The sequence below is a fragment of the Lagenorhynchus albirostris genome, chromosome 7 (genome assembly GCF_949774975.1).
Source record: "Lagenorhynchus albirostris chromosome 7, mLagAlb1.1, whole genome shotgun sequence".
Classification (NCBI taxonomy): domain Eukaryota; kingdom Metazoa; phylum Chordata; class Mammalia; order Artiodactyla; family Delphinidae; genus Lagenorhynchus; species Lagenorhynchus albirostris.
In genome coordinates, this window is record NC_083101.1 from 62,257,343 (window position 1) to 62,280,543 (window position 23,201).

The window sequence follows — 23,201 nt, forward strand, 5'->3', positions numbered from 1 at the left end:
AATGTCAGTCTTGTTTCAGCCCCTAGCACACAGCAGATGCTAAATACGAGGATATAGTCATGATGATACCATAAAGATATGTTTAAAAGTTGTAAAATAATGGAAACTTTATCTTTTACAAATATTATAGTGCAGACATAATCTTTGGAAATGAGCACAATAATTTTAACTACACAACAAATGCACTACTTAATTCACTCTCAAAACAAGTATTTTTGATTATTTTGACTTTCAACACCTAACACACATGTATTTAAAAATTTCTTATGGGGAACTCTTACAAGGTCATTTGTACAAGCAGAATAGAAATCATCAGTAAAAGAAACAGTTTAAATGCTTTAATCTTAACTTAGAAAGAGAGAATTTCACTAAACAGAAATTAAATTATTGTTAATTGGCCCTACACCAGTATTTGCAATATTGTGTTGAATTTAGAAAACTCAGTGAAGAAATTAATGGCACATTTTATCAGAAACTATATTGTTTGAGATGTCGACTTGAAATATTCTGCCCTAAAATAGCAATGTTATGTTTGACTGAATCTCTACTCAGTGACACAAAAACACAGCCTTAACATTATTCTTCTTTGCTTTCACAGAGTTTAAGCTTCTCCATGAGGCAAAAACACATGACTGGCCTAACAGATGACTTTGAGTTGCCTTAATGCCTTTGGAATTCTAGCTATTAATCTAAGCTTACTATAACTAAGCATATAATTTAATAAAATGTAATTCAATTGGACAATGAATATATTCAATATCATTTGCCACAAGTGATCACTAAATATATTAATATTCATCAACAATTTTTCTGGAAAAATAAAGATGCTCCTGAAACTCTTATTCTCCTCAATTTAACCTGAATTCCTGGTCTTTATCATTTAGCTTTTTGACTACATCTTTTATAAATGACTATCATAGGACTTCAAAGGAAAAACGAGAATGAGATATGAGCTTCACATCAGCTTTGGATATATAACATGCACATTAATGGTGGTTACTAATAAGTCTTAATATGCTGCCCATGTGTGTATTTCTGAACAGCCCAATTCTTTTTTTTTCTTTTCCATTATGGTTTATTACAGGATACTGAATATAGTTCTGTGTGCTATACAGTAGGACCTTGCTGTTTATCCCTTCTATATATAATAGTTTGCATCTGCTAACCCCGTAAAGCAAAATTACTGTGTAAAATTTAATTTCCATCCAAGAAATCCTAGAAATAATTTCTGTAGGGGGCCAAGGAGTGTTGCACATGTATTTTGACACTGATTCCTGACCTATGCTGTGAACAACTTTGTTAGAGTATGGCATTTTAACCATTCCACAATGTTTGGTCAAAGAGCAAAGACAAGTATGTTTTTCTTTTTACACTTTGCACCCGACTCCTACATTAGAAAACACCTACAAGCTGAGGAATGATGTCAATATGTGCAGTAGAATATACTACTGGTGGTCTATTGTTAGGCTTTCACAACTAATAGAGATTGTCATTTCAGCTTTTCCTCTTTCTTCAGTGCTTGGAATCCTTGTTTCACAGGATTACTCATAAAACTGATTGGACACTTGGTAATAATGAAGGCATGGTGTAAACTGTGTCCCAGTCTACTAAGATAAATTATGAATAAGATATTAATTTCAGTATTTTTCATCTACTTTAAGATTTCTATCTTTGATTCATTTATTTATTAAACTAGCATTGATAGTCTGGACTCTCCTGGTTATATATGTTTGTTATACATATTTTATAGATGAGGGACTGACACTAAGACAAATAAAGGCACCTGCTCACTGAGGCAAAGCTGGTATATTTTATGACTCAAAATACAACACTCTCTCCATTCTCCAGCCTTCTTTTTTAGAATGTGAGCAGTACTTAAAAAATACAAACATTCTGGAACCAAATTAATTTGACTTCAAAACCTGAAATTGCCACCTACAAGCTACATAATTTTTTAAAGTTTTGAATCTCCATAAGCCTGTGTTTCCTCATCCTGAAGAAGAGGAATAAAAGTAATACTCTAATAATATTTTTCAAGAATGAGAGCTAATATATGCATGACACTAAGGGAAATAACAGGTGCTCACGAATAGTAGCTAATGAAAATATTGGAGGTAGGTTATATTTATTCATTTTAGTGGCAGTACTGACGAATTACTAGACTGAGAGTAAATAAGTCAGATGTCTAGTCCTACTTCATTTAAAAAACAGCTAAATGGCTCGTCTAGAAATCTCTCAGGTCAGTATTGGAAGAAAGACAAAAACTTGTCTTCTGATAAGTGAGACAAACAATAAACAAGTAAAAATGAGTAAGTAATAAAAATTTCAGGCAATGTTTAGTACTATGAAGAAGATTTAGTCTTAAAAAAGAGAGTAATGAATGATGGGTTTAGGGATAGAGAGGTCTATTTTAGGTGGGGTTTTTAGGCAAGCCCTCTCCGAAGTGGCAACATCGGAACAGAGACCTGAAAGACATGACACAGCAAGTCACACAAACACCTGGGGAAATGGCAGAGGGAATAGTAAGTGTAAGAAACAAAGTAGTGAATAAAAGAGTTTACCAGGGAGGGCAGTGAGAGTGAAGGTTGTCAGAGGTTGGAGGGGCCAGATCATGAAGGTTTCTGTATGCACTTGGGTTTTATTCTAGGCATGTTTGGAAATCACTGACAGATTTTGTTTTCATCAGGTTATCAGTAATAAAAAGCTCTCTCAGGCTGCTGAGTGAAAAATAAATTCTCGTGTGGAAAATAAACTCCTGTGACATGAAGTATGGCGGGTGAGGGGATAAATTAGGTTTTTGCCACAGGGCAGGTTAAATTTTTCCCTTTGCCTATAAATTGTAACCTGGATAAAATACGTGCTTCCTAAACTTATAGGAAAGTAGAAAAATCCCATCGTATTTTTCCAAAATCTAATGATTCATACCTTAAAGCGATCTAGTGTGGCCAACTGGCAGTTAAGACATCATTAGCTCAGTCCAGTATACTCAGCATTGGCTGTAACCAGTTCTCTGCCTGCTGGTCTATTAAAATGTGATGAAAATTATGTACTGTAAGGCACCAGGACTTTTCAGTTCCGACATTCTAGGTATAATAGGTTATTTTCTTAATAACTCTTCCTTTCCCAAAGGACCTCTTCCTTTTCCCATTTACCTGTTGCACAACTTCTTACTTACTTATTTGATAAAGTGATAAAAAGCAAAAATTGGTGCTATCTGTTAATCTGGCTCAACTGCCAAACATAGTTTTGGATATTTACCTGGTGACTTTTGACTTATTCTTTTATTTTTGTTCCTACAACTGTGCAGTAACAGAAAAACAACACAAATTATTAATATAAACATTGAGCCTGGTGATTTAAGATCAAATTTTACGGTGAGAGAACTGCCTGTTAAATATATTGGTATATTCTTAGTCTATAACCTCCTGGAGTAGAGTCATTTTATAATATAATAATAAAATCCCCAGCTTGTGTTTTGTGATTCTAACACATTCAGGCTTCAGTTGCTGACTCAAAGAGTATGGGAATTATTTTCTTTATGTATTTTAATATAATTTGAATGATAAAACCAATTTCCACGTGATTTTAGATAGTTCCAACTGATATGACAATATTTAAAATTACACAACAACTTATAGGTATCTTCTAATAGAAACCATTAACTCTGCCAATTTATACAAGATAAAAAGATAGGTTAAGAGATATGAAGTACAGAATGAGAATATATGCCTAATCATAGGCCCCGAAGAAGTAAACAGAGTATGGAGATGAGGCAAAATTGGAAGAGAAAAATTACTAAAATATTTTCAGAATGGACAAATTCATGAATCTACAAATATGTAAAGCAAAATGTAGACTAAGTAGAATAAATAAAAATAGATCCATTTCTATACACAACCTATGAAAGCAGAGACAAAAAGAAGATCTTAAAAGAAGTAAGAGAAAGAGAAGACAGATAACTTACAAAGAAACACCGTAAGAATGATAGCAGACTTCTGAGGAACCTCAGTGTCAATGAGAAAACAGCACAGGAACATCTTCAAAATTATCACTCAGGAACTAAAGTGAAATAAGCCATTTGGAGATAGACAACAAGGTCCTACTGTATAGCAAAGGAACTATATTCAATATCCTATAATAAACCATAATGGAAAAGAATATGAAGGAGAATATGTATATATATATATGTATAACTGAATCACTTTGCTGTACACCAGAAATTAACACAACATTGTAAATCAACTATACTTCAATTAAAAAGAAAGATTTTTAAAAAAGAATACATAACATTGACACAGGGATAGTCCAATTCACCAACAGAACAGAAGAGCAATGCCAGAAATAAATCCATTCATACATGAAAACCTGAAAGGGTGATACTGCAGATGACTAGAGAAAGAATGCCTCCAGCTATAAATGATGCTCAGAAAAACTGGGTTTTGATGTGGAACAAAAAGTTGAACTGAGGTTCCTATTCACATCAAGCACAAGACCTAATTCCACATGCATTTGAAGAGTGAAATGTGAAAGGCAATATTTAAAGCTTTTTATGTTGGAGACAACATGAAAAAATAGCTCATTACTTGTGGAATGGTAAGGATTTCTTAAACAAGACATGGAAGCTACTAACAATAAAATAAAAGATTGATACCATGACATTAAAATTAAGAACTACTAATCCTCAGAAAACTGTGTCAAGAATGCAAAACTTAAGCCATAAATTAGAATAAGAGATTTTCAATATATTTATCTAACAGAAGATTAGAAGACAGAATACATAAAGAAGTCCTATATAGCAAAAAGACAAAAAAACAAATTAAAAAAATTGGCAATATGCATGAAAAAATGTACAATAAAAGAAACAGATGGGATTAAAAGCACAAGAACAGTACTAAAACATATTAGTTATTAACATGAATGAAATATCTATCTCTATAATGTTAATTAAGTCTATTATTACCAAGTGTTAGCAAGTTTGTGAACCAGTAAGAAATCTTAAGCACTACTGGTGGGAATATAAATTGATACAACCACTTTGGAAAACAATTTAAAACTAACTTATAAATATTCACAAATCCTATGACTAGCAATCCATTTCCTAGGTATTTACCACAAGAAATTCTTACATATGTTTAAAAAGAAACATTTACAATCCTCTTTACAGCAGTATTGTTCATAAGACAAAAAATTAAATTAAAAATCCTGGAAAATAACCCAAATGTTCACTAACAGGAGAATGGATAGAGTATATTCTTACAATGATATCTCAAACTGACATTAAAAAAATAAAATAGAATACTGTTACATACAACAACCTGAATACATAGTATTAGTGGGGGAAAAAAGTTTGGTCACTGAAGCCTACTTAAATAGTAATGATGATAGATAGCATTTTTGTGATTCTAGCACCCGAGATCCAAGGCAAAAAAGAAAAAGGGACTTTTGGCCTCTATGCATGCGACAGATCATAACCAGGATTGCTATGTTTCTTAAAACATTTTAGGAAATATCCTAATATGTATTCACATTAGTAGATTGTTTTATACACAACAGACCAAAATATAAAACTAAATTTAAAAAGAATAACACTAGATTTATAGACACAAATCTTAATAACCATGGCTTGATATGGTTGTAATAAATCATGTTGATGGCCTGGACAAGGGGGCGTGTATAGGAAATTCTTCTTATTCTTTTTATCTTAATTTGTAGACATAGCCTTGGTTGGCTTTTTGTTGGTAACCATATACCCAAGTCCTTTATATAGGTTTCTGGACAATTTTATGGCTGAGAGTCAAATAGGACAGCTAACCCTGATCGCAAATTCTGATCACTTTTGCACAGCAATTATGTACTCCAAACTAAAGATTAACTTTGAAAATTGATTTCATATGTATGGGTCTCAACTCCAGAGGAAAATTCCTTTTGAAATTCAGGAATCTATTACCCTTAGTGCCATTAACTTAAGACTGCTTGCAGAGAAGGTAGGAAAGAATAAGCTATTTAGTGGTCATTTTCTAAACAGTAGACATAGCAGTGACCCTGAGATCCTTTGCCACAGAGATGAACACCACCCCAATGGAGGTAAGGGAGTTGGAGTACCCAACTGTCAATACCAGCAGGCACCTTGATAGCCAATGTCATGTGAGTTGGTATAATTATATCTGATGCCTTTTCTACTACAATTATTCTCTCTGGAAATTTTAAGAATGGCAGCATCTGTTTTCAAGACGGAACACAATCAAAAGCTACCATCAGGTGCAGGCACTAGCCTAGCCCTTTATCACTAAGAAAAGGTAAGTAATCTCATTTATCCTCTAAAGATATATTTTCAAAGGAAAAAATAAAATTCTCTGCAATGAAAACAAAAGCTCTCCAGTTTCTCTGACTTGTTGCATTCCAAATTCGTGGCTCTGACCTTTTCTTAAAACTTTAAACATCACAAGGAAATCAGTGGGAAGGCAATCATGTGCTAACCAAATACTTAAAGGGCAGAAAAATTCACTGAAGTGAAAAGAGATTAGTAAAGGGTGGAAAAGAGGACCAGCCCCTCCCAGTTTGGGCGAACAGATTTGGGATGAGTTACCAGGCAGAAACCCACAAGCAATTAACAGCTGTGACATCAGGGCACAAGCAAATATAAAACACTCAGTTCTAAGAAAGGCTCAGCAGAGGATCCCCTCAGGAGTTCAAGGTACTGGAGAGAAACTCTATGGGGAGTGGGTGGATTCTCGCCAAAACTCCATTAGGATAAAGGGGACTTTAAATCCTGGATATTAACTTGCTAGAAATCTGCCCCCCATTTCTTCCTTCAGCTCCATGGATAAATGTAATTAACGACAGTGACCCGATAATGAGTGCTTTTGATAAATAACATCCAGGATAAGTATTTTTTTATATAAATAGAAATTTAAAATGAAGAAAATTAAATGACGAGGACAGGGGATTTAATTATGTAGGTATTATACATGTCAAATTTTTAAAGGTAAATTACTATTTTGATTAGTTTTTGAAATGTCATTTTACAGATATGAAAAGCATTTTGAAGGTGGGTTGGGAAGGGTCTCATGCCATTTATAACAGTACAAAACAACTTGCATAATTTCATCTTGCTTTTTCCTTTTCAGCTTGATTTTTATCTATGTGCCTCGGGCTCTACACAAAGGGCTGAAAACCAGAACCTGTACTGCATTCTTGCTTCAAGCAGAAATGAAAGCTCCCAAACTCCTCTCTCTGGGCTATACCTTCTTGGCCCTGCTTTTTTTCCAGCAGGCCTGGGCTCAATTTCCAAGACAGTGTGTCACCATCGAGGCTTTGAGAAATGGCGTGTGTTGCCCAGACCTGTTCCCACTGTCTGGGCCTGGGACTGACCGCTGTGGTTCCTCATCGGGAAGGGGCAGGTGTGAAATGGTGACAGCTGACTCCCGACCCCACGGCCCCCAGTACCCACATGATGGCAGAGATGACCGAGAGGGCTGGCCCACGCGCTTCTTCAACAGGACATGCCACTGCATTGGCAATTTCTCAGGATACAACTGTGGAACCTGCCGTCCTGGATGGAGAGGACCTGCCTGTGACCAGAGGGTTCTCATAGGTAAGTGGGGTGTGAATGGATGCACAGTTCTGCGTGGAACTCAACACACTTACAGAATCCTGAACCAGTTGAACTTTCAGAACTCCTAGAAATCATAAAGCTCAAGACTTACTTTTCACAGCTGAGGAAACTGAGGCTTAGAGAGGCTGAGAAATGTATTTGATTTAAGGAGTTGAAGGTGAACCTCAAGTCTTCTAATAACATTTCCTTTCAAAAGATTTGTTGAGCAACTCCTTTATACTAGGAACCGTGCTAGGTGTTCATGACTGGACCTTTCAGTAACTTTGCAAGATAGTTATGTTAATTGTGAGGTTCTGAAAGGTCAAGTCCATGTAGCTGGTATGTGGTAAACCTGGAATTCACACTGAGATGTGTCCAGCTCTAATCGATGAGCTTCTTCCACTACCCTTGCTGACCACAAGGATGGTTCCTGCTCTGATGATCAAGTTCAGCCATTTTACAAGATGAGCCTGGCCTGCAGCCTAAATGACAATAAATGAGAAAGCTTTAAATAGTAACAGTTGGCAATACTGCATTGTTTTCCTTGTGCCAAACATGGGACCAAGAGTTTCAGGGGATGTTTACTGAGCCTTTTTTTTTTTTTTTTTGTGGTACGCAGGCCTCTCACTGTTGTGGCCTCTCCCGCTGCGGAGCACAGGCTCCGGACGCGCAGGCTCAGCGGCCATGGCTCACGGGTGCAGCCGCTCCGCGGCATGTGGGATCTTCCCGGACCGGGGCACGAACCCGTGTCCCCTGCATCGGCAGGCGGACTCTCAACCACTGCGCCACCAGGGAAGCCCCTTTTTTTTTTAATTGAAGTATAGCTGATTTACAATGTTGTGGCTACAGCAAAGTGATTCAGTTATACATATATATCTATTTTTTCAGATTTTTTTCCCTTATGGGTTATCACAAAATATTGAGTATGGTTTCCTGTGCTACAGAGTACATCTTTGTTTGTTATTTATTTTATATACAGTTGTATGTACATGTTAATCCCAAACTCCTAATTTATCCCTCCCCCCCTTTCCCTTTGGTAGCCATAAGTTTGTTCTCTATGTCTGTGGGTGAGTCTTTATTCTGAGCCAGGCTCTGGTCTAAGTGCTTTTTATGTGTGTCCTCTTAGTCTTTACAGCTTTATAAAGCTGATATTTTTACACACACTTTACAGATGAAAAACTGATGCTTAGAGAAATGTGTGCAGTCATAGAATGAGGCTCTGGTCTTAACCACTATACTATACCGCATACCGTGTTTTTGCAAAATTTATGATATTAAAAAGGTAGAAAATTCCAAGAAATATGCCAATAGTGAGCAGAAATCAATATAACAGGATCAGAGAATCATAAAGTCCATGGTAAGATTAAGGAAAGCTCATAGGAATCCTAGAGTAAGTTGGAGAGAGAAAGAGAGGGAGGGGAAGAGAGAGACAAAAAGCAGGCCTGAAGAAGGGATTTTAGCAAGGGGTATTTTTAAAAGTATAAAATGATGTGAGCACACATGTAAATTATCATTCACGGGTAAATGGGACGTGGTGTCACAAGATGATTGTGTGCATTGTCTATCCCTGCCCACACTGCAGATGTTTTCACGTTTGAATTTTGTACCCTTAAAGTCAGGAGAAACCTACTGGACTTAAGTACAGAAGAAAAGAACCGCTTTGTCCGGGCCCTGGATATGGCAAAGCGTACAATTCACCCTCAGTTTGTCATTGCCACCAGGAGATCAGAAGAAATATTGGGGCCAGATGGCAACACCCCACAATTTGAGAACATTTCCATTTATAACTACTTTGTTTGGACGCACTACTACTCAGTCAAAAAGACTTTTCTGGGGGCAGGACAGGAAAGCTTTGGTGAAGTGGATTTCTCTCATGAGGGACCAGCGTTTCTCACATGGCATAGGTACCACCTGCTGCAGCTGGAGAGAGACATGCAGGTATGCACGAGGCATGGCCATGTTCATATCCTTTACAGAGGAGGTGACTTGTTTCTAAGTTGTTGATCCACTGTGTTCCGAATGATCCGATGACAAAGCGATTGCACATTATTAATCTGCCTTTGGCATTCTGTTAAGTTTCTCCCTATGCTAATTACTTCCTTATTAATTATTCTTTACCCTTTGTGAAGTGAAAAGAAAGTCATCAGTGATGAGGAAGCCAATTGACATATTTGTAGGTGTGAATTAAATCACTGGACATATTCTACAGCTCTGTCATTGAAAAAATAACCCTCATATAGTTTGCAATGAAGGACTCTCACTTGATATGTCTCCCTTTTCAAATGTCAACCAATACCTCCTCCTGGTTTGGATGAGGCAGGTGTGTATAACTTCTCAGTCTTCCAAGTCCCAAATGTACAGCTCACTTTATAAGTTGATGATTCGTTCTGATATGATACGGGGTTTAAATTATGAAAAAAATTACTTTTCATTTATATTGTCATATTTAATTGAACTCCATTTTTTCCATGCCCCCTACCACTTTGAGGCTTATAGAAGACACCTACTAACAACATCCCATAGGTCAGACATCATTTTAATTTAAAAGGCATTGACTTTTTTGGCATAAAGTGAAGCTCAAAACAAAGTTATTTCCTGCTTATTTTTAATCAGATAAGCTAAAGCCACATTAAAGTATCTGTTAACATAAATACTTTCACATTGTTTATTTTACTAATTGCTGTATATTTTAAGAAAAGTATTGTTATTTTTAAATGAAGTTTTTAAAAAAAATTTTGTTATTGACGTACAGTTGATTTACAATGTTAATTTCTGCTGTACAGCAAAGTGATTCAGTTATACATATCTATACATTCTTTTTTTATATTCTGTTCCATGATGGTATTCATAGGATATGGAATATAGTTCTCTGTGCTATACAGTAGGACCCTGTTGTTTATCAATTCTGTATATAACAGCTTACATCTGCTAACCCCAACCTAACCCCTAACCCCTTTAAAATTCTTAGATCTCAATTAGGAAATCCACAAACTGAACCTGTTTTCTAGATGAAATAACAGCAATGAATCCCTCCCCACAAATTAAAATCTAAAAATGAATCTAAAACTATCCGAGGGCAGATTCCCATATTGATTCGCAGTATGCTTGTGCCCAGCATTATCCAAGAAAATAAATGGTTAGAAGGGAGAGATTTAATGCACTAAAATACAGAGCAAAATATTCACACGTAAGTAGTCCATCCATATGCAATTTGAGAGTGATTAAATGAATTCATCTGATACTCTGAACTTCACAGTTTATAGCTCTGATTTCAAGGCATTTTTCAGATTATGAGTAGATAAATCTGTCATTTGTAATCGACTCGGGCTCTTCTTGCCTTCAAGTCATTTTCCCACAGGTACACCAAAATGAAAGGGCAGGTGGAAAGTATCTAAAAGCTTCAATTTTGCCTGCGTAAGCTTCAACCTCTATGACTTACGTTTTTAAAACCCAACAGCACAAGGGATCCAACAAATTACAATCTAAATGTAACGCACAGTTGAAATGCCACATGAATCTGCTCCAGCTCCCAGATGCCAGTTGCTGAACCACAAACTGACTCTTAATGATCCCTTAGAAGCTGTCACTAATTTTTGTGAACCAGAACAATGGCTTCTAAATAAGGACTCTAAAGCTCTGGAGATCAATAACTGGGGGAATACCTTGGAAAGTTCTGACGCTCTAAAATACCCCGAAGACAAGGAAATGCTTCCTAGAAAGGGTTTAAAAGTAAAAAAGTACATATGTACTAAATACTTGTGAGATAAACCAATGGCAATCCCTACATTTATATCCCACACTCTAAATAGAGCTCACTAAAGGCTTGAAGGAATGAGAAATAACAAGTACAATAAATACATGTTTAAAGGAACCCAGTAAAATAAGCATGTGATCTTGAGTCCAGCATTTTTAAAATTGTTGAGATCAGCTCTAAATGGAAACTAGGTCTCTGGTCTAAATAACAGTGTGCACAGAGAAATATTCTGCTTCAGTTTAGCATTTCCTGTCTGTATTAGTTTCTAGCAGAAGCCTGAGTCTTCATAGTTTAGATTCTGAAGCAGGGGTCTCTAAGTAAAACACCTTCAGTGCCCCGGCAGATAAGGCAAGTGTGAAAGAGCCTCTGTAGTCTGTGGCCAAACCAGAATCTAAATGCCTGAAGTCGTTCTGGTTAAATTAAAAAACAGAAACAAAATAAAAGGCACTGCTTCACATAATATATCTCAAGGCTGAGTCTGGCGCCAGACCAGGAGTTAGTCATGCTTGAACTAGAGATAAGAAAATGGAAGGAAGTGGAAATGTCAAAGTGTAGAAGTGATTATTGATAATTTTTAGTAAAACCAACAGAAATGTAACTACTTGCCTAAAAAAGAAAAGGAAGACACCTCCCCAAAGCATTTGCAGAAACTTCTGTATAACAAGTTGAGTTTCATTCCCTCTAGTGCCCAAGTGACTTCTTGTAGTAAATTTGAAGCTTTGTTAAATAAGGTATTTAAGTCCTCTAGCCCTTCAGACACCACTGACACACTAACTGGTTCCTAAGTGGCTGAAGAGAACTAATAGAAACAGAATGCCAGGGAGTAAACGAAACAAAGGGAGAATTTTAAACAAAAGCAGAGAATGCTAACAGAGTTTCTGTGATCTAGGAAATGTTGCAGGATACTTCTTTCTCCCTTCCTTACTGGAATTTTGCCACCGGGAAGAACACCTGTGACATTTGCACCGATGACTTGATGGGATCAAGAAGCAACTTTGATTCCACTCTTATAAGCCCGAACTCCGTCTTTTCTCAATGGCGAGTGGTCTGCGAATCCTTGGAAGATTATGATACCCTGGGAACCCTTTGTAACAGTAAGTTCCAAATGACAACTAGGATTCAGAATTGCCTGTTAGGTAAAGTGATTAAATGTGCTGCCTGAAGGCTCTTCATTCTACTAAGGACTTCAGACTAAAATCCACGTTTATTATGGAGAGTTGATGTACAAATATTCACTAAGTACCTAGGACAGTCAAGGCAATCTGGGGTGCTCCAGGGGAAAAAGAAAGTGCCTATACATTTTTCCATTGCTTTCCTTGAACAACTTGGTCAGTGCATTGCTCACTTTCTTATTTTGGAAATGTCTATTTTGTATTAATTAATCCTCTTAGTAAGCTCAGCACTGCTTAGTAGTCATGTGTCTTGTGTTGGAATTTCACAGAAAATGTTTCCCTAGGAAATGTGAAATACGCAGAAAGAGTTGGAAGTGCCCTGGGAGTAAAAAATACATATAATAATAATTACTATTATTATTGTATAATGATTATTACTATTATTTTATGTTATTATAATATATTATTTTTACTATTATGTTAATCTGGTCAGAAGGTTAAAAAACCAAAAGGTGACATGGAGGATGCCTTTAATAAAAGAAAGATACTGTACAGAAGATGTCTGCCAACTAGCTCTTTCCAGCTCTCCCAAAGTGAATACAAAAAGAGAATGATTAACCAGTTTTCCTAGCATCCTTTCTCCAGTGGTCTGAATGCCATCTCTGCCACAGGTCACGTTTCTGTCCTATGTGGATCAGCTCCCGTGAAGCTTTCTGTTCTCTTCCTTAGATCCTATTTTTACCGTCTCTCTTGCTGCTAACGGAAGGTCTTAATTATCAGAGTCTTTTTATCCCATCTTATTTTTCTTCTTCAGGCACGTCTGGCTATTTTGAACTTTTCTTCTTCCATATAAAAACTAGAATTGTTGGAATTTATTTTTTATTTTATTATTATACTAATAACATTTATTCTGCACATATTCCTTTAGGCACCAAATATTAAATTACTTTGTAACTTAAATAGAGAATATTTTAAATAGAGCAAAGAAATTAAGTAGATTTTTCACCATTAGAAAATTATTTAGCCATATATAGGCATAAGAGAAGTAAATGTATATAAAATTGTATTCTGTAGAAGTTTAAAAATTAAAATAAAACTTTGTTTGGCATGTTGAATGAGATAAAATTGAGGATCAGTATGTCTTTAGATACCAAAACATTCACCTCTCTCTGACTGTGATTTTTTTTTAATTTGTTTGCACATGGACAACTTCTGCCATTGCACCTATTAACATCCTATGGATTGGAGTCCTGTGGGATTTCCATGCAGGAATGAATGAAAAGTTCAGAGTGTCTGAAGTAGAAAGCAAATTTAAGAAGTATAGTGAAGAAAGAGCATGTTTTTCATGTGATGAATTAAAGGTGATATTTTAGTGGCTGGAAGAATGTTAGATGTCAATAATTAACTCTTTCAGTATACCGAATTTGGTGCGTTTATGGAATACTGGAAAGATACTGTCCAGAAAGCATATGAGGACATAAGCATGCAATGTCTAAGGAAGGTTTGATCTAAAGCTGTACAGGTATGGGTGTCTTGTAAAAGATGATCAGTGAAACCACAGGAATGGATAATTTCATCCAAGAAGAAAAGTAGAGAGAGGCAAGAATTACCGTGAGGATTAAATCAGATATCTTATTAAAGTATGTGATACCATATCAGACACATTCATATGTGTTCAATAAAATGTTATTTTCCTTTTTTCTTTCACTGGCCTAATAAATAAAACAGTTCTTGTCTAGCTTCCTATCCTTCCCGCCATCCACTACACCCTTACATTGCCACATACCCTAGGCAAGCTGTTCACCTAACAGGCCCTCTTGTACAATCAACCTGATCTTTTCATAAATCAACATACACCAAACAACTATTTAGCTTTAATTATATGCCAGTGCTGGATCAAGACTGGAGGACACACTGGTGATCAAGAAAAGAGTTTGTGCTCCGATGGGGCTTATATGATGCATAGAAGAAAGCTTATCTCTTTTATTATTACCTCTGCTTAAAACGTTTGACTTGAAAAATCTGTCTTATTTCACCTCTGGCAATTTTCCTCAGTCCTTCAGGGTTCTTTGCAAATCTCTCTACCTAATGAAGGCTTCCTGAAGCCACCCAATTGGGAAGAATTGATTCTCTCACTTACGCTCTCCCCCCTTCCCACCCCCGCCTTCCCTCCCTTCCCTATTTCTCCTTCTCTCCCTCCCTGTCTCCCCAAAGGCATCTCTGTATCTCTAGGGGTACCTATTATCCCTAGTACAGCAGCTCTTTGTTTACCTGTTTATCTTACTGACCTTAAAATGTTTCAATTATTTTCCACGTTAATTGCTGAAAAATATGTGGTGATTGCAATACAGACCGCTTCCCAAAGAGATTTAAGGTTGTTTTAACTTTATTTCTCTGAAGGCTTGAAAGAGCATTCAAGTACAAAATTTCATATGTGTATGAAATATGGATTTCAGTGTAGAGTTCTGATTTATGCGATTATGTTGGTAGGATTTAATTTTCCATGGAATTTTCATTTTAATGTGTTCTCTTGAAAAAAGCATATGTTGATTTAACAAATACAAGGACCTCTATCTGTTATTGTGATCATCTTTTTTCTCAGGTGATTTTGTGTATCACATATTTTCCCTATTCACAGAAGTTGGACATGATAACTTATTTCCTCACTTTAATGCCACTAAATATGCACTTTAAAAATTTTCTCTTCTACCAAGGAAACCCTGTTTTTCAGTGTTCGTGCTATGTATACAAATTTGAAAAGCAAAGCTAAGATCTCTAAATGTTCTATACATGTTCATCGTTTCCCATCTTTTCCCCAGGCACTGAGGGTAGGCCAATTAGGAGAAATCCAGCTGGAAATGTGGCTAGACCAATGGTGCAACGTCTTCCTGAACCACAGGATGTCACTCAGTGCTTGGAAGTTGGTTTATTTGACACACCTCCTTTTTATTCCACTTCTACAAACAGTTTCCGAAACACAGTGGAAGGCAAGTAAAAATCGGTGCTCTGAATTGACCTAGTTGTTACACGGAAAACTATTCAAACTCAAATCTCTTTGAAAAAAACCTTTGAATGCCATATGGATCCTGTAAGTTTATGTGAATAGGGCTGCCTATGATGATATAATCACAATTCTCTGCTCAAAAAAAGAACTTTCTTAAAGAAAAGTGTGAGACCCTGAAACTTTTGATCATAGGAGAAGCCCTTGGAAATGATTCTGTTAAAATACCTAAAAGGTATTAAACTCAAATTTCTGTTAGGTAGCTGGCCAATATGTGTATAACTATATCAAATTCTAGTATAGGCAAATAATATTCAAGACTTGGAGAGATTATTAATTTTTTTCTTAAAAAATATAATAAAAAATCCTGAACATAAGTTGCCATCTACTAAAGCCTGGTTTGGACACCTGTTTTATTTAGGTATCATCCTGCAACTTTTATTAAGATCTATAAAAATTAGAACTTGCATCTAGAGATATTTAATTTGGTTTTCCTTGCTTAATTCAAAGTATTTTAAAGCTGAGAAACTGAGGTCCAAAGAAGTGAAATTAATTTCCAAAGATATCCAGCTAGTTAGTAACAGAGCACAGATTCAAATCCAAATTTTCTAAGTCCTCTAAAATAAATTATATTTCATTTATAATTATTTTATAAAATAATTTACTTTATAAAATAAATTTTGATACCTCTAAATTATTCATGATACATATTTAAAGTTTTAAAAGAGTAGAATCACATTTAACTTTATTATAAACTTGTTATTGTCAAATTTTACCTTAAATACAGCATTGCACATGTTAGACTGCCCTCCCCCCAACCAATAAAAGGGAATAGATCTCTCTTTCCCATAATCTGAGATACCTGATGTATAGATCCGATAATTATTTTCAATTATCTCCCCTTTTATCATCAAAATTATCTGCCATTCTTTCCTATCTTTATGTTAATTTTCATAACTACAATGATACACTGACTTGGAGATGACTCAATAAATAATAACCGTATTTTGACTAAGCTGGTATTTATAAACTAAGATTATAAGTAGTGATTTCATAAAGAATTTGCAGATTGTGTCTTACTGATGCTCAATCAAAAGACAAATTGTACTGATTTCCTGACAGAATGCATGAAAAGATTAGTGCTTAACCACCTGCTGTGTACATTACAGACAATCTTTAAACGTTTTATGAGTCAAAAAATAATGGAATAAACATATAAAAAATGAGTAAATGAATAACTATAATTATACAACTGAGTTAATGTATTTCAAATTCTAATTTTGTTTTATAATATACAGCCCTTCCCTGCTATCCCCGCTCTGGTCCTTCAAGCTAACTACACACACTTGTAACTCCATCCCACATCAGAGACCATCTATTTTTGTTTGTGATCTATCCTTGTCTTCTCTCTAATATGTATTCATGAACAATATATATATGTGAGTATATATGGGAAATATATATGTTATATATAATATGGGAAATGTATATATTATATATAATAGATATATAATACGTGGATTATATATAAAATGGGAATATATATATGATCCACATGTGAAATATATATAAAATGGAAATGTATTTGGAGAAGATATATATATAGAATACAGATCATTCTCAAAAGTTCTATAAACGTTTTGACAGCAGTCTTTTCAGATATTTAAAACTAGCACAGAGATGGTAAGAAAGCTCTGAGAAACTGTAACTTCTCCACAAAAATAATTTTCTAAAAATAAACATGCTGACAGTCATTCAAAAGGAATAAGGTAGGAGACTAAAGTAACATCTGGCAATTTAAGCTCCAGGACAATCAGAGTGGTGTTCTCCCAATTGTATCAGCAGTTTTTGTAGAAGCTAGAGCTTTCCACTATCTTTATTTCCATGCAGACCAATGTTACCCTTGTCAAAATAGAGTGTTCTATATATTTTGACTGGTAGTCTTTGCAGGTCATTATTTTTAACCTAGAGGCTACATTTAGAATGCCATGCCACTAGCTTCAAACTAACCCAGCTCTCGGTACAGCAAACACATGTCACCAACCATAGGTACAGAGAAGCAGTGCTATTACACTAAGGTAAAAATTGGCCTGACAAGCTTCGGAAAAATTGTTTCCCAATATAATCACTGCTTTGGACTTGAAAAGTTAGATATGTGTAATGGTTTTTACTATTCTCATCCTTGTTTTTGTATCTAGGTTACAGTGATCCCACAGGAAGGTATGACCCTACTGTGCGAAGCCTTCACAATTTGGCTCATCTATTCCTGAATGGAACCGGGGGGCAAACTCATTTATCTCCCAATGATCCTATTTTTGTCCTCCTACATACTTTCACTGATGCAGTCTTTGATGAATGGCTGAGGAGATATACTGCTGGTAAAACTCTTTCATATGCTTTTTGCAGGCTCAGCAAAGGAGATTGTTCAGATGGCATAGTTACCACTTTAGGCTAAGCATCTGGCACATTTAAACTACGCTTAACAATAGGATAAAAGAGCTCTAATATCTAGCCATTTCCAACTATTCTAAACCACTTGGAAAAGGCAGATGAGAAGTCTCTCAGAATAGTAATTGTAAGATGATACTTACTAACATTCAACAGGACTAAAAAGGTCATCCCTTCTCCTTTTTACCATGTAAAGATGACTACCATGTTTCCCCAATTTTTCTTTCTCATATCTTCCAATGAACATCCTCATTGTTTTTTAATATGAATGCAAAAACCTTAAAGAGCTCTTCTTTGATACCCCAAAAGACAGAAAAAATACACTCATAATCCACAGTTCTGATTCTTATTACTTTACGGCCTCTCACAAATGGAAATTTTATTCAACTTGAAAAGTTAATGTTAGTTTTTATATCACATTGTAGAAAATCTCTTTTAAGTTCATTGTAATGCATTTTTAAAATATTATTTAAAGGCTACTTTCTCTTCACTCAGCTGAGAGGGTTGTATTACTATTCAAACAATGAATGTGCTTTTACTGGTTAAAACATCATAAATTTTCACATTTTAAAAGTGTTCTAAGTTTTGTCTTATGTGCCTTTACTTCGTCATGCACATAAACATAATATTGGAGATTAACTATCTACTGATTCATTTATTCATTCAGCCATCTCTTACTTCTGTGCTGTGTGTGTATGTGTGTGTGTGTGTATGTGTGTGTGTGTGTGTGTGTGTGTGAGAGAGAGAGAGAGAGAGAGAGAGAGAGAATACAATAGAAACCGCTAATCTAACCTGATTTGGACCATTAATTGATGAGTTGGTCAAAATAGTCTGTTTCATCTGAAAACAATTTAAGAAATAAATAGCTTAAATACAAATATTTATTCACTTATCAATCTTCTATGAATTCACTGATTGGAGTTCCATCTGATTTTTCATGTGTATTTATATACATACATACAACCATAATGAATTGTCTATAATTTACAGTGTCTGTTTCTTTAAAGTGAAACAAGAAATTAACAACCCTTGTGATGCAATCTGAGTACAGTATTATTCTAAATTTTCATAATGCTCCCCTAACCCTTAAAAATCACAGTTGCTCATTCCTAATTCTATAGCAATGTTGCAGCCACTTATTCTTAATAAATCTTTCCAAAGCATTCCATTTATTTATTATAAAAACAACATCCTCCTCTTTTTACAATCATAATTATCGATTTACGTGTGTTTTGTTATATTACTTTTATTTCAATAACAAATAACTAGAATTAGTAGGTTTAGAAATGAACATAACAAACTTTTGTTAAACATACACTGCTGGAAACTAGACAGCAGTGTATAAACTGACAATAAGCATATGTAAATAAATATAGAGTATGTTATATGGGGGAAAGTCTTTGTAGACAAGTAAAATCAGGAAAGGGGATAGGCAGCACTGCGTTAAGTATATGGAGAAAAACGCTCCCAAGACAAAGGAACAAAGGAGCCACTGTGGCTGGAGCAGAGTGGGGAGTGGGGAGAAAACGGAGGGAGATGACAAGGTCAGAGAGAAAACGGGGGGCAGATCCTTAAAGACATTGGGTTTAACTCTAAGACAGAAGGGGAGCCATTGAAGGGTCTGACACAGGGAAGCAACAATGCAATCCAATTGCTATTGTTATTTTTCTTCTTCTTCTTTTCCTCCACTTATTTTAATGGACATAACTTTTTTATGCAGCTGTAACTGGACTAGGTTGAGGCCAATTCAGTAAAGATGAAGTGGGAAGTTTAAAAATGATCTAAGTTATTAGCTTTAACATCTAACTTTAACAAATAATTAATAGGAGTAGTGCCTTGAGGCCAGGAACCTTTGTTTAATGCTATACTCCATGTGCCTAGATCAGTGCCTGGCATTAGCAGGAGCTCAATAGATTTCAGTGGATAAATATTTAATTAGCATTTAATTCATAGTACATTTAAAATCACTAGATTTTAAATTTAAAGTTACAAAAATATAAACACTACCTGCCATTTCTATGATCAATTTCTCTTCAGAGTAGATGCTAAAATACTCTCCTGTGCTTCACAGGATCACAGTGACTGTCCATGTAATATACTTCTTGCGAACAGAAAACCTAATATTTCACTAGCCTTCTCACATATTCCAGCGCTTTTAAATGTATTTCCACTAATGTCCTACCCAAACCCACTTCCAACTCTGGTTTTGTGACATTCCATTTGGCATTTAATTGTACCAATATAAATATAAACAACAACAACAACAACAAAAAGGAATGATCTTTTGTCACAAAGAGTATATCACTCCTTTTATCTGTGATAACAGAAACTTACTAATAATATAAATGCCTATGATTTTTATTTAAGTAGAAAGATGAAAGGCGGCAGGAAGCAAATAGGATTCTAGGACCTTGATTCAAAGTGTTAAGTGCTTTTTGTTAACAGAGTAAAACCCAGGGAATAAGTTAATATTTATTTCTCTAATTAAACAGAAAAATGAAAAATACTAAACAGAAATAGTCATAGTCAAGGACAAACCTCATTAGCTACAGTGTCTCTCATATTTAAATCATAGATGATACTACAGCAAATTACAGGTCCAATCTTTTCTTTAGCTTTGAAAAGTAAGTTTAATGAATTTTATTCAAATTAGTTTCTGTAATATAAAAGTAAAACAACTAATGATCATCATAGATAAGAAAAGACTAAAATTTCCTTATTTTTAAACTCTCTTTTTGTGTTGGATGACATGTTAGTGCTGTACTCAAAGCATCTGAGCTCTGTTTTATGCAATTCCCTGTTCTGCTGTAGTGAAACATTTTTATGTCTTTACTCAGTGTAAGATATGAAAGAATTTTTAATGTTACCCTTGAATACTTTGGGTCACCTTCAGAACATAATAATAATGTATTAATATTAGCTTGAGTTTGTCTATTAACAAGGTGTCTTTGACATATTTTAGATATATCCACATTTCCATTGGAAAATGCCCCTATTGGACATAACAGACAATACAATATGGTACCATTTTGGCCTCCAATTACCAACGTAGAAATGTTTGTTACTGCTCCAGACAACCTGGGATACACTTATGAAGTTCAATGGTCAAGTGAGTACTGAAAATGTATTTTTACTGTGGAAATTTCCGAAAGCAAATTTGTCACCCTTAAAGTAATCACATTTTTCTGAGATAAAGTAATCCACAGTTTTCCACTTGGATTTAGAAGCTTTCATTTGAATTTTTATTTGTGGATAAAGAGACTGAATTTAACATTTGTTGAGAGTCCACTCTGACCTGGTATTGAGCTGATTACATACCACACTACTTCATTTAATCCTTACAACCCTCTGAGGCAAGCATTAAAATCCTCATTTTACAAATAAGGAAGACGAGGCTTAGAGGGAGTAATTGTCAAGGATCACCTTTCTAGTGAGCATAGAGAATGAGTCTTGAGCTTAGCCCTGTGTAATATGCCCTTATTTTTCTACTGCATAATGTTGCTTCCGTTTATTTAGCCTAAAAAAAAAAAAAAGAGATGGAGATATTCTGAGCTGTTTTTTCTGAGGTTTTGAAATTCAAAACTTTCTCTTTTAATTTTAAATACCTTTCTTAACAAAGGCAGTGGGGTACAGTGGAAGAGCACAGGATCTGGATCCTGAAAGACCTGGGCTCCAAAACCAACTCTACTGCATACTAACCAAATGACCTTGGGCAAGTGACTCAAACTCTGAGCCATCATTTCCTTTAGAATGAATATAATAACTATCCCAGTAGGGCTCACTATGAGAAATTGTGCTTTGAAGATGCCAGGTGCCATAACAGGTGATGTAGCCAATAAAAATTAAATATGAGTACTTTGTAAAGTGCCTGGAACAGTGCCTCTGTTAGGGTATCCAATTTGGGGTGGCAACTGTTTTATTATTTATTTTTTGCTCTCGTTTTCTTTTTCACACAGGTCGGAATTTTAGTATTTCTGAGATTGTTACCATAGCGGTAATTGCTGCTTTATTACTGGTTGCAGTCATTTTTGTGGGTGCTTCTTGTCTGATTCGTGCCAGAAGAAATATGGATGAAGCAAATCAGTCTCTCCTTACTGATCAGTATCAACACTATGTTGAAGAATATGAAAAAATCCAGAATCCTAATCAGTCTGTGGTGTAATTACAAGTGGTATATTCTCTTATGCATTACTATCATAAAACCATATGGTTGAAAAATAATAGGTTGAGTTAGTAACTGTATTTTCTTTCATTCCGTTACTTCCGTCCTTGTGCATGCACATGCTGGAATTCAAAGCACCAGATACTATTTTCCACAACTGGGGAAAGTCACAATATTTTCAATGTTTTCTATTTTTTCAGTTCTATTTATAATGGTAGGTTGCACCCATTCTATGGTATTTAAGCAGATAGTATGAAGATTTGGGGCATGTTTTGAAGGTCAACTATATGACAATATAAATAAGTTGTTGTACTTTGTTCATATTGTAAAGAAAAATCATGATTGATCGTAAACCCCTGATTAAAATACATGAGTAGGATGCAAATGAACTTATTTACGAAGCAGAAACAGACTCACAGACATAGAAAACAAACTTTCAGTTACCAGCTGGGAAAGGGGGTGGGGGAGGGATACAGAAGGAGTTGTGATTAGCAGATACGAACTACTATACATAAAACAGATAAACAACAAGGTCCTACTGTATAGCACAGGGAACTATATTCAATATCCTATAATAAACCATAATGGAAAAGAATATGTACATACATGTATAACTGAACCACTTTGCTGTACACCAGAAACTAACACAACATTGTAAATCAACTACACTTCAATAAAAAATTAAAAAAAATAAAAGAGTAGACATTTCTACAGTGTCAAGATGTAAATACATTTCCATTCATTGACACTGGCCAACAGATATAAAGGAAGCTACATTTGTAGTTTAAATTAATTATGTGACATTATAAATGGGATCCCAATTAACTTTTCCAAACTGATCTTCCCCTTTGATCATCAGCCTATATTATTTAGTTTAAGGTTCAAGGCCACAACAAAATCACAATCTTTGTCACACTTTGGAGACGTAAAAGCTTTACTTTGTTTAAAAGACTGTCAATAGTGCCTATGCTTGCAGCGGTGTTTTCCTACCTCAATTCACTGAAAAAAGAACTACCCATCCATGCATTTCACCTCCCACTTCCTCTTCTAGTTTCTTAGAGGTCCACAAGGAAGGCATAAATGTAGAGAATATGTGTCATAGTGCTCTACAAATAGCATCAGTTCATGGT

General features: G+C 35.2%; 1 protein-coding gene across 2 annotated transcripts; it reads left to right on the plus strand.

Moving 5' to 3' along the window:
* Nucleotides 1–6,275: 6,275 nt before the first annotated feature.
* TYRP1 (tyrosinase related protein 1) lies at nt 6,276–22,130 on the plus strand. Of its 2 annotated transcripts, none has more exons than XM_060153477.1 (8): nt 6,276–6,296; nt 7,128–7,594; nt 9,210–9,532; nt 12,238–12,442; nt 15,280–15,447; nt 17,660–17,839; nt 20,872–21,018; nt 21,866–22,130. In XM_060153477.1, exons 2-8 carry the CDS (start codon nt 7,210–7,212, stop codon nt 22,069–22,071), a joined length of 1,614 nt encoding a protein of 537 aa, XP_060009460.1. In that variant the 5' UTR covers nt 6,276–6,296; nt 7,128–7,209; the 3' UTR covers nt 22,072–22,130. The 2 variants fall into 2 exon arrangements, with proteins under 2 accessions (XP_060009460.1, XP_060009462.1); XM_060153479.1 differs by lacking the exon at nt 6,276–6,296 and adding an exon at nt 6,664–6,694.
* The last annotated feature ends 1,071 nt before the right edge of the window (nt 22,131–23,201 follow it).